General features: G+C 47.7%; 1 protein-coding gene across 4 annotated transcripts in view; it reads left to right on the forward strand.

Moving 5' to 3' along the window:
- DOCK11 (dedicator of cytokinesis 11) overlaps nt 1-12,355 on the forward strand; it is an 85,295-nt gene that overhangs the window by 42,612 nt on the left and 30,328 nt on the right. For 3 of the 4 annotated variants that reach the window (XM_055727231.1, XM_055727232.1, XM_055727234.1), the window contains exons 23-33: nt 158-247; nt 2,027-2,145; nt 3,887-3,956; nt 4,034-4,159; nt 4,749-4,820; nt 5,211-5,357; nt 5,820-5,903; nt 6,317-6,428; nt 8,465-8,503; nt 10,015-10,193; nt 12,173-12,289. In XM_055727231.1, coding sequence (XP_055583206.1) covers nt 158-247; nt 2,027-2,145; nt 3,887-3,956; nt 4,034-4,159; nt 4,749-4,820; nt 5,211-5,357; nt 5,820-5,903; nt 6,317-6,428; nt 8,465-8,503; nt 10,015-10,193; nt 12,173-12,289 — 1,155 coding nt within the window. The remainder of the gene's footprint in view (nt 1-157; nt 248-2,026; nt 2,146-3,886; nt 3,957-4,033; nt 4,160-4,748; nt 4,821-5,210; nt 5,358-5,819; nt 5,904-6,316; nt 6,429-8,464; nt 8,504-10,014; nt 10,194-12,172; nt 12,290-12,355) is intronic. The other variant, XM_055727233.1, reaches the window with a different exon arrangement.

Genomic DNA, 12,355 nt, shown 5'->3' on the forward strand with positions numbered 1-12,355 from the left:
GCAGCCAGGGACCAAGAGTGCCTCTGGTAGTGACATGGAGCTTGCTAGGGACATGGCCTGCTGCTGCAGGCAAGTCAACAGATTTTCAAGTGTAAGCTGCGTAGTAGGGGTTGACAGATATTAAGGTTGCTGCATTGAACTTGTTTGTCTCTTCCAGGACATGCACTTGCACAAATTCTTCCAGTACTGCCAGCTGGTTCAGGCGGGAGCTAAGGAAGTCCCAGGAGAGCTTGTTAAATACCTAAAGGTGAACAGTGCCTGCCGGTGGGCTTCCCTCGTGTTTTTACAGACCATCCGTAAACACCCAGACCCTGCCCTGTAGGAACGCGCACTGGCTGCACCACTGGTACCAGCACATTGTGCAATACCTTACCTTTGCTTACTGACACGACTGTCTGCTGCCTGTGAGCTGCTTCCCACTGCTTTTCACAGCAGATAGAACGAGTAGCCAGCATCGCTCTGCCATGCTCATGGCAAACCCTCCTCCTGGTGTGCTCGCACACTCCTCCCCTGCCGCCCTAGATCTGGTTCAAACCTTTGAACTGTAGCACAATTCCTTGGTTTTAGGATTATCCGTTCAAAACAGGATATTTTTTTTTTTCAGGCTGGAAAAGATTGGTGAGATTATCAGTCAGTTAAATCTGACCACAGATGATCTGTGACCCAGACCCAGCTTTTCGGCAATCACTGCGGCATGAGTAAGGGCCCTGGAGCAGGTCCAGCAGCAGCTTCTGCAGAGAATAGACTTGCTGGCTGCTTACTGTCCTTGTTTACTTCCATAGAATCATAGAATGGTGTAGGTTGGAAAAGACCTTTAAGAGTCAAACCATTAACCTGGCACTGCCAAGGCCACTACTAAACCATGTCCCTAAGTGCCACATCTACCTGTCGTTTAAACACCTCCAGGGACAGTGACTCAACCATCTCCCTGGGCAGCCTGTTCCAGTGCCAGAGCGCCCTTTCAGTGATGAAATTTTTCCCAATATCCAATCTAAACCTTCCCTGGCACAGCTTGAGGCCGTTTCTTTTTGTCCTATCGCTCGTTGCTTGGGAGAAGAGACAACCCCCACCTCAACAACTGCCTGTTTTTGAGAGTGGTGCTGTAGCAACAGCTCAGCTCCCAGCAGTGGGGATTTATCCTCACAAAGTTACTAGGTGTGTTTCAGATAACGTAAAAATATTTTAAGAAGTAGAAATAATGGCAGGTTTTGAAGCCAGGCACTAAAGGAACAGTTGCTTTGTTGTGAGCATTTCCTCAAGGAGCTCAGCAGGTCCCAGCCCTGCCCGGCCACAGTGACCTCGCAGCACCCTGCAGCCAGGGGATCATTTACATGCTAACCACGAATGAGGGCTTCGTACCTACCGATACCTCAATCATTTCAGTAATTTAAATAACTGATACAGATTTAAAACCCTTTCATTAGGCTTGAAAACTGAAAATGAAACACACTCTTTCCTAGATTTGTATCGTGAGAAGTCTGTGAGGTGGGTGGAGAGCATATGAACCGGATGATCTTGACCTTCACCAGGTCACTTAAATCCCATTTCCAACAGCAAGCTATGCTCTTCAGGGAAGAGCCTCACTGCAAGTCATTTGGCATCAGGTTTCCCTGTTCCAAAGACATTTGTGAAAATGGGAGTCACTTCAACAAAACGTCAGAAGTGATGAGAAGAATTGGGAGCAAAACTTGAGCCTTAAATTTTGGGTTATTGGGGTCAAATCGTAGCATGTGACCTTCAGCTAAGTCATAGCTGCCTGGGCACATCTGACAGGAAGATTAATGCGTGCCATGAGTGGATTCATGTTGCTCCCCGAAGGCATGCAGCTGGGATCCGTCAGCTGGAAGGCAGGCAGCGAGTGCTGCCATGGGTCCAAATCTGCCTGTCCTCTGGCAGGCTGCAGCCCCCACCCTGAAGCGTTTGCTAATGCCTATCCTATTGCCACAGAAATGTCTGTGGACTATAAATATTTAACATCTGCGAAATGTTGAACTAAAAGTGTCTGTGTTTTGAACATTTGTTTTAGTGTTTGCACGCCATGGAGATCCAAGTAATGATTCAGTTTCTACCTGTAATTCTTATGCAACTATTTAGAGTCCTTACAAATGTGACCCAGGAGGATGAAGTAGCTGTCAACTGCACCATGTGAGTGTTGGGTAAACCATCCGGTTTTCTTCAGTTGCAAACGCAAAGCCGCAAACTACAGTGCAAAGCAGGGTGTGGTTTCCCAGTACAAGGTGCTGAGTGGCAGCATCGCCTGCCTGGCTGCTTGCTGTCCTGAGCCTGCTGTGACACACCAGCTGCTCCCTTCCCTGGCACATCTGGGTGGCACGGGGGACATCGTGGGGCCCTTCTCCTGGGAGCTGCATGGGGAAAAATGCAGTGTTTTAAAGATACTCCCGGTTTGTTTTTCAAAAGAAAAAGGGTTGGCTGGTGGGGATGGCTGTGTCAGCCAAGGTATTGGGGCAGCAAAAGGCTCCAGAGCACCCGAGCGTGTCCCAGCTGCAGGCAGCAGATGTGGTTTCCCTGCGGGAGCGATGCCCCAGCCTCGCTAGTCCCTTGTGTCAGGAGTGTTGCTAAAAATCCCCTGGAGCTGCAGAATCGCCGCCTCTGTGCTGGCTCAGAATACGGGGCGGCGGCTTGCGGAGCGATGCTCGGCCGTGCCGGCAGCCCCAAGAGGGCAGCACCGGCCGGGGCCCGGTCCCCGCGGAAAGCTGCTGCTGTCCCCAGGCGTCTGCAGGGCCCACAGGGAGCAAAAGGTGCAAAACCATCTTCCCCGCCTAGCTCTGGCCACGACACCCCGAAACTGATGGATGCATTAAAACATCCGTCTTCCTTCTGTGATTCTTCCTCTGTGGAGTGCTGCAGTGCAAAGCGGGATGCTGGGTGCCACCCCGTGGGGATCTTCCTCCGACTCCAGGAGGTGTACTGTGCATCCACGTACCAAAAACGTCTTGCTCCCGTGAAATCAGAGGTCAGAGGCTGAACCCTGGCCCCCCAGGGATGCAGGTCCTGAGCCCTGGTCCTCCAGGGATGTAGAGCCTGTTGCACACACAGTCCTGCACCATGTGGTCCAAGACACGGGGACTTCTGTAAATTCAGTAAAAAAGAGCCTTGCAGAATTAATAAATTCAGGAGATGCAGGAAGGTATCAGAGTATAACAACGATGGAGAATTTTTCCTCTGCTTCTCAGCAGAGATCCTGTGGGGTTTCTGTGTTAGTTTTGCAGACTTGATGTAGTAGTATAGTTGTTCATTGTCACTTGTATTATCATTAGGAAAGGGCTCCAGTGAGGGCAGACTCCACACATGACAAGCTGTACAGTGTGCAGGAGCCTGTGGTGTGTGCAGGAGCGGCAAGGAACTTGCTCTCCGTGTATCAGGTCCATGGATACAGCCACAGAGAACTGGGTGCAGAGATAATTAAATTCATATTTTTGTCTTTGACTCGTCTGACACCTGAGCATTGTTCAGGTGCCTAATGCTCGTTGCAACATAAATTTAAGTAGCGGCAGGCTTTAACCCTGGAGTACACGGAGGCCAAAGATTAGGATATGTCCCCTGCAGACAAATGTTTCGCCTTGCCTCCTCAGGCACTGAAGGCAGCCGGTCTGGGTGATACCTGGTCGAGCACCGAAGTGGAGAAGAGGCTTTGGCCACCTCAGCTCCGAGTGCTCTGTCAAAGGGCTGTGCTGTGGCAAGGATGGTGCAGCTACAGGAGCTCTGAGGGGTGCTAGCCTGCAAGTATGGGCTCTGCAAATCAGGCTATGCCAGCAGTGAGGCTTTTAGGGTTGAGCCGGACAGGACACACATGGTGTCTGCTTTTGTGAGCTGGAGGAACTTGCCCTTGCATTGCATGCTGAACACAAACCGCATTTCTCCCCAGGGTTCTTCTGCACATCGTGTCCAAGTGCCATGAAGAAGGTTTAGACCACTACTTGCGCTCCTTCATAAAGGTCAGTCACGACACACCACTCTGCAAAACTCCCTGCTGGGAGCAGGCACGCTGCTGACACTGTTCCTCTTGCCTCAGTATGTCTTTCGAGCTGAGAAACCCAGTGTCACACAGGCGAAGATGACCCATGAAATCTTGGTCCTTTCCATGGCCACGATCTTGAAGCAGTCAGCAGATTTTCTAGCCATCAATAAGCTACTCAAGGTAAAGTACTGACAGTACTTGGCTGCCAAGGGTGGAGGGGAGGAAAAGGGGGTCTGGCATAAAGCCCAACACTTTCACCCATCTAAACCCACCACAGGAGCAAAGCTACCACTGCAACTCCTTGCATACGCGTCCTTGAAGTTCTCCCCTTACAACGGAGAGGAATTCTTGCAGGGAACCTGGCTGTGTTAAAGCCATGGCAGGACGCAGCAAAGGGCTTTTCATTTTGCCAGTTTTACCCATTTTCTTCAAACCACACATGAGGGGTGACTCACGGGTGGCAGACTGAGTTTCTGCCTCTCTTCTGGGCCTTTGCAGGGCTTGCACCCCAAACTCTGCCGGCTCCTTGCAGGGTGCATCGGGGTGCAGAGGGGGTGGGGCTGTTCCCACCCCAAGACTGGCAGGACTCCTCCAGGTAGCAAAGGCACCCATGCCAAGCCAGCTGTGCAAGCCCAGCCATGCTTTCAAAATGCTGTTTGAACATGAGCCCTCCCTCCCACACTGCTGTTTCCTCACATAACAACTGCCGATGCTGTCAAACATGTTCAGTCCTGCTGAGAAAAATAATAGTATTCTTTGTTCATTCTAGTACTCGTGGTTTTTCTTTGAAGCACTGGCAAAGTCAATGGCAATGTACTTACTGGAAGAAAACAAAATCAAGGTAAAAATAAATTAGTTCGATGCTGCATTATAAAGCCATCACAAACAAACTCTCCTCCAAAAGTTTTTCTGAAAAAAAACTATGTAACTCTTTATTTAAAAAAAAACAAAAACTGACAAGTGAACAGCTACCCAGATCTTTCCTTTTATTCGACTTTAGTTTTTCCCTTCTTCCCCTTTTCATTCTCAGTTTTAGTTTAAAATTTCCAGATCTCCTTACGGCTTGTGCAGCCTCCTTTTCTGTTATTAACTACTGTAGTTTCAGCCAGTGCTTGCTTTGTGCCAATGTTTTATTGGGATACAACATAATCACATGCTAAAGGGAACTTGTGCCTGCACTGGATTCTCCCCAGCTTGTAGCACTGAGCGTAGGATGCGCTTTTGGTTTCAGCTGCCCAGAGGCCAGCGGTTCCCCGAGTCCTACCAGCATGCCCTCCACTCCTTGCTGCTCGCCATCATTCCTCACGTGACCATTCGCTATAACGAAATCCCCGAAGAGTCCAGGAATGTCAACTTTAGCTTGGCTAACTTCCTAAAGGTCAGCAGTTTCTTTCCTTCTCCCAGGCTTTTATCAGAAAAGGAAAGCAGAAAGAAGCAACAAGCAAACAAACGTGTTTGTACTTTAATCCTCTCTTTGGTTTCTTCAATTACAAAAACTCTGGAGGGGATAACTTTTTTTAGGAAAGAAACTTCGTCTTTCCAAGAGGGAGACTGTGATACTCTGTATGTTGTCTAGTGTCTTCAGCTGTGCCTAGCAACAGTTCAAACCCTGAGAGGAAATGTGTGCGCTCTTATTTTAAATATTTCTGTTGTCCACTGGGGTCTTAAATGAAATCATCCAAACAATTTCAGAGAAACAGGGTCAAGTGTGTTCTGGAAAGTCAGCAGCAGCCCAGAGGATCAAATCTGACTGCTGGCAGGACAGTAGTATGGAGACGATTTAGGATGATGGCTTTTATTTTTAATGATTGGTCACATGTTGCTATTTTTTTTTCTCCAGCGTTGTTTGACCTTTATGGACAGAGGATTTGTTTTTAACTTGATAAATGATTACATTTCTGGATTCAGCCCAAAAGACCCTAAGGTAAGCAGCATGTTTCTTGAAAGGTGGTTTGCACTTTTACATATCCATGTCAGGCAAGGTCTATTGTGATTATTTTATGTGACTCTTGGAGGCCCTTTTAGACACTGTTCCTGCGGAGTCTCCTGGAGGCAGAGACCTCTTTCTCTGGGCCAAGAGCCTCTATGCAGCTAAGCTTTAAAATGGTGTAGAGTCAGAACTAAAGGAGAGATTGGTTAATAGTCTGGATGAAAAAGGTAAAGAAGACCCAAGTGACAGCCACATGCGCCGACACTTAGGAGGAACAACACAAAAATTTGCCAGTTATCGCAGAGTTTCATCAAATGCTATTTAGATTCCCCAGTCCTTGTGCAGCACATTGACCTGGAAGCAAATGGGTCAAACCGAAAACAATTTATGTTTGTCTTTTTCTTCAGCTGCTGGTTGAATACAAATTTGAATTTCTTCAAACGATTTGCAATCACGAGCACTATATTCCTCTGAACTTACCAATGACCTTTTCCAAACCCAAGCTGCAAAGAGTTCAAGGTACGTTCTTTCTCAAGAGACTGGCTAGAGAGCTATAATTTATTAGTCTTGATGGCTTCTGACCAGATAGAATTTGGTTTGATGTCAAGGAAATTCATGTTCTAGTTAGCCTGATTTACATTAACCTCGGCAAAAGATGCTGTTCTGTCGGGTTTACATCATTTTGTTCCAGAATGACATGCAATCAGTCCTTTCAGTATTTCCTATATTTAAGTTTGCACGGGACTAACAATATCTGAAAGAAACTTCCCCTATGTCAGCGCACACACAAGTTGCGCAAGTGTAATCCTCTGTTCCCACAAGTGCCAGCATCCCCTGAGAAGCAGGGCGTCTCATCCGTCAGCGCTGTGGAGAATGGAGATACAGGAGAACAGATTGAATTCACTGCTCCACTGCCAGCTCTCTGTGGCCACAAGAAGGTGATTTACGTTACCTTCTGCTTTCATTTTGAGCAAGAGTAGAGCAGTGCACGGTGCGTTCAAGCTTGTACTCAAGCCTGGGCTGAAGGCAGCCAGCGGAGAAGTTGAGCCCATGCCCAATCCTTAGCGCGTACCAAGGGCGTAGGTACTGTGGCACCCCTGTGTATCCAAGCTGCTCTCACTGTCACACGGTGTCCCCTTTGGTCCTGCTGCTGCTCACCACAGGGCAAACAGGGTTGGCAAGGGGCTGAGCTGAAGCACTATGCAAGCGTGGGTGGCTGCAGCTCTGCTCCCGGTGATGAGCGGGCTGCAGTGCTGAGCCCAGCAGCGAGCCTGACCGGCCTGCTAGGGTTGCTATAGGCATAACCTCATTCCCTCTGGGTCCCAGCTTCTCATCTGTGCTGGATAAATACAGAAAGATTGCCAGGTTTGGGTGCTAACAGCCTGGCCAGGTTAAGTACCGGAGAGGAGGGTAAGGTTTGGGATTCCCCCACGTGAAAGCCCAGTGGATTTACGATTCTATGATTTATTCTGATGGAGGCAAGGGGATGTTTGGTCGTGCCTCAGGGTGCAGCCATACAAGTCCCAAAGTGGTTCCACACACATCCAAGTGGCAGAAGCAGCAGTAACTGTGAAGTATCCCTTATTTTGGTATATTTCTGACTGCTTAGGGCTTTCACGACCAGCTGTTAATCTCTTACATTTACATCAGTTTGGCTACTTGCCTGGCATAGTTTAACAAAGTGTACTGCTAGAAACGACTGAGAGAAAAGCAGCCACACTGCTTCCCTGTTGCTTATTAGTGGCATGATAACATAAGGATGCTCTTCCTTGGTTAACATTCACCTTTGCATCTGTCTCACTGTGACTGGGACCTACCAGCTGAGGTTCACGCACATCTCTTGACAGCAGAGCAGCCTGTCCTCGGGTAGCAGAAGTGCCTTTGCAGTGGTGCCTGTGCTCTGCCTGCCCTGGTAGGGACATGTTGTGATGCATCTCCATTGCAAACGTGTCTGGTTTTATGGACAGACCTGTGACTACAGGGGACAGCGGGCTCAGAGGTGGGGAGGTAGGATGTGCACATCACCGAGGAGGTATCCTGCTGGTGTGCCTCACCTCTTTATCAGCTTATTTGGATGAGCAGAGGGGACATGCCCAGCTCCCTAGTACTCTGTTTCTGGGAAAAGAAGGAATAGCGCTGAGAAGGTGGCTGAGGGGTGCTCCTGCAGCAGAAGCTGGTGCAGCCAGGCCTGCAGGCAGAGCACATCCCTGTGGCCACATCCTGTTGCATCTTGGAGCAGTTTCTCTGGAACATCGCGGCTAATAAGGGCCTGGTTGCTGGTCTGTGTCCCTGCTGCAGGGGACATGTGTGTTTCATCAGCCAGAGCAAACCCCTGAGCCTGTCCTCACAGCCAGCAACAAATTGTTATTGCAATCTTGTGATAGCAAAGAACCGAAGAGACTGGCAGAAGCTGGGAGTTAAGCAATAGCCTTATGAATAATACTAAGACATGATGTACTGTCCTGTTTCTCCAAAATTTACATTACTTATTCCTGGTTGTTTTTTTTTCCCCCCTGTCTTTTCATTTGTCACTTTTCTTTTTACACGTGTATTAGATTTTTTTTCATTTGCTGTGGAACGGTTCACTTCAGTAGGTAGGTCCAGCTGGGATCACTGAATCCTCTAGTGTCAAATTAAATATGCTGCTTCCAATCAGTTAGCTTGCATCCAACTAATGAAATAACCATGATGTGTGACACTTAGGCATTTGCTAACATGACTAACAGTGAAAGCCAGATAATGCTCCAGATTGCTTTCTCTTTCCTCTGAATCAGACTTTCACAAACCAGTAAATGCTACTTATGAATCAACAAACTTAAAAATATCTTTTGCAGCCACAGAGCTGTTGGAACCCTTTGGCTGGGATTTTCAAAGCTGTGTGTATGCACCCTGCCTTACCCCAGAAAAAAATTCACACCTGTGGGGTTTTCAAAAAAAAAAAAGTCTGAGCTGAGCACACAGCATTTGTACCCTTTGGGGAAGAATGCACAGCTTTGGGGTTATTCCTTTGGGAGGCTCAAAGCAACAGTCAAGTGGTGCCTGTTGTGGCTCTGATTACGTCTATGGGTTGCCTGACAGAGCTAACGGTGTCAGAGCAAGGTCATTCATAACAACCAGAGTGCACACACACCCTGCACTGAAATCTGTGTCTCTGTCCCTTCTCTGCTGCATTATCCAGGCACCTCAGCAGAAATGATGCCTTACCCTTGTAGCAGCCGCTCCTTCAATCACAGTATATAGCCTGAATCTACATGAGACACAGGGTACAAGTTCAGTTAACCAAGGTGATTAGGTACTGAGCTGCCTTTCTCCTGGCAGTCAGTGCAGTTTTTAAGGGGTGTGTTTGATATCTGCTGGTGGGAAGGTTAAGGAGTCTCGCAGTTTCTGGTAAGCAGCTGCCTGGAACCCTGCCCTGGCTCCCCAGACCTTGAAGTGGGGCTGGAAAGCCTGGCTGGAGGATGCAGTAGTGGTTGCTTGGCACCATGTCCTTGTTTGCGTCCCCCATCCCAGCAGGAGTATTTGCCTTTTCTCTGCTCTCTGACCTAGTGAGAAGGAATGCGGTTTTCAGAGGATGTGGAACAAGCTGCAGAGAAGGCACTGCTAGGGCTGGGCAACTGCGATAAATGCCCCATCTCCACTGCCCGTTACCACCCTCCCAGCTGCCTGGTGGAGGCTGGCACCTCCGCTGCCTGGCTAGTTTGGGGATTTGCAGGATAACCCCTAGTCAGGAGCAAAACAGGCCCCAGGCAGTAAGTCGTGCTGTCTTTTCCCATTGCATCCATCTCTGACTTTACTAATTACTCTGTGGAGCGGTAAGCTTTGTAAAGCATTGCACTGCAGAAATACTTCTTTTAGCTGCTGCTGTACAGTGAGGGCTGAAATTAATGATTAGCCTGAACTGGAAGATGCCAAGTGCTTTGATATGACTTAACTCAGCGTTGCACAAAACTGTGGTCAGTTCAGGCCTTATTGAAAGATCATTGCACTGTAGGACAGAGAGCGATGAACCGTACTTGCGTGCTGTTGTGGCTTACATGACCGTTGTCTTGCTCTGAACAGATCCTTGGAACAGTTCCCTTAACTATTGCCTTGCTATTTCTTTCAGATGTAAATCTTGAATACAGTTTAACTGACGAGTATTGCAGGCATCATTTCCTGGTGGGGATGCTTCTCAGAGAAGCCTCTGTTGCCTTGCAGGACAACTACGATATCAGATACACAGCCATCTCAGTCTTAAAAAATCTGTTGATAAAGCATGCCTTCGACAACAGATACCAGCACAAGGTCAGGCATATTTTGTTGGCTTTTAAATATGCTGCTCTTGAATTTTGTGAAAAAACTCATGTTAGAATTTTAAATTTTGGATGGTACACCAAGTGTATTCTCATTGCTATTTAGGGAGCTGTTGTAAGTAACCAATAGTTCTGGCATAATAGTAATAGCTCTGAGAAATGATCTAGGAACACAAACAGTGCAGTCAGATAACTGCAGTGCTCTTATTCATGCTATTTTAGATAAAAAAGCCCTCAGCCATTAAGGAACTTGAGAGTGTCATTAGCCAAGAGGCAGTTCAACAAAATCAAGCAACACCAATGTTCTTCTGGTCTTGGGCTTAAATTAATATCCTGCATTAACATACTGTAATTAGGAAGCCTGACTGATCTCTGTTGCAAGTCAGCTGCATGTTTTAATAATTGGTGAATCAGAGGAGAGGATGTGTGGATTCTCATGAGATGCTGGAATTCCGCTGGGTGGTAGCTTTCAGTTTTCTCTGGTCACACTGGGAGATGGCCTTGTTTTCTTTCTTGATGCTGCTCCCTGCTGACCCATATGTCCTTGAAAGTGCCCAGCTACCTCTGCAGACACTACCTGTCCTTGCTCTAGGCTGAAAACATGCCTCTGTTTACAGTTTAGCTCCTCAAATTGCTCCTAGCGTGCTGCATTGCTAAGTTTTATCTGAGAATGTGGGCAGCCTCCTGGAAGTAACTCAAATGTGCCCGGGGCTGCTGCACCGTGCACGGACCCAGAGCCAGCTCCTCTCCCTTCTCGCCTGTTTGGAAGGGCTGAGCGGGAGGTGGGCTTGCTTTTCTCTGCAGTGAGGATCTGTGGTGACTTGCACAGCCTGGAAACAAAACCGTGGCCCCTGGTAGTTGGCAAGGCTTGATATTTCAGGAGAGGTTTGTGAGCTCCCTGCCAAGACTGGGTCAGAGGCAGCCTGTTTCTGCTCTTCTGGGTGTCTGAAAACCCTCACACTAATTCAGGAGCCGTTTGCCCCCTTGGCAGGCAGCGCTTTCCCTGCCTCCTCAAAAAACACCACCTGTCTTAAAATTGTCCCACTGGATTTTTGTGCACATGCTGTGCTCCAGGCTGCAGTGACCAGGAGACTGCCTGGAGCCGGGGCAGGATGCTCAGCTGGTGTGCTGAGACACCAAAGCAAAAAATCATGCCACAGGCAGGACAGGCTGAGCATGCTGTTGCAGTCAAAAACCCCAGCTCCATCAGTGGCTGAGAGAGGGTCTTCTCAACCCATCTCAACCCATTTATCTTTTGTCCTACTGAATTAGAAGAAAAAAATGGATTCTTATATTGGTCAATATGTGCCATTCAGTTTGCAAGCCTGAAATTTCTTTTTTTTAACCTTTTCTGCAAAGTCCAAGATAATCCATTTTTAACAATTACAAATAACATTTTTAACAAATGCATTTTAACAATTTAACAATTTTTAGCAAAAAAAAAAATTGATGTAACAGAGCCTTGCATTTAGAGAACGTTGACCAGATCGTTTTTTATCTGTATCACTTAATCCAAATTAATCTGTTCCTACAAACTGTTTTAACTAGAAGCATTTTCTATGGAGAGTATCTGAGTGGAAGCAATAGCTAGTACTAGATGAGGAGCAAATGTTTTTGTTTCATTACTCCTGGGTGTTGCACTCAAAAATCGAGCTATGCAAGTGAATTGCCAGTTAAAGAGTTTGGAAATCCGGGATTTAGTTTGTCACACATCCTGTATGGTGGGGAATATTATTCAGCCCCCAAAATCCCTATGTGCCCCAAGCTTGCTGCTAGAAGGGTAATACATACCTGGCGGTTCTGGAAGAGGAGGTGAGAAGACAAACCAACCCATATCCTCAGACACCATCTACAGTGTGTAAATATATATATATATAGAGAGAGAGAGAGAGAGAGACAGATGTGTATGTGTTTTGGCTCTTGTTGGAAGCCTGGGCTCTTACCTACATTTTTTTCCCTGTCTTTTTTCAGAACCAGCAAGCAAAAATAGCCCAGCTCTACCTGCCGCTGTTTGGGCTGCTCCTGGAGAACCTCCAGCGAGTAGCCAGCCGTGAGGCGCTCTACTCCTGTGCAGCTGCCTCCAGCCCTGTGAGTAAAGCCCAGCAATGCTTCTTTGCCCTCCTCCTCAGTCCTGCTGTTCCCTCAGACCCCCTG

The sequence above is a fragment of the Falco cherrug genome, chromosome 15 (genome assembly GCF_023634085.1).
Source record: "Falco cherrug isolate bFalChe1 chromosome 15, bFalChe1.pri, whole genome shotgun sequence".
In the NCBI taxonomy this organism is placed as follows: Eukaryota; Metazoa; Chordata; class Aves; order Falconiformes; family Falconidae; genus Falco; species Falco cherrug.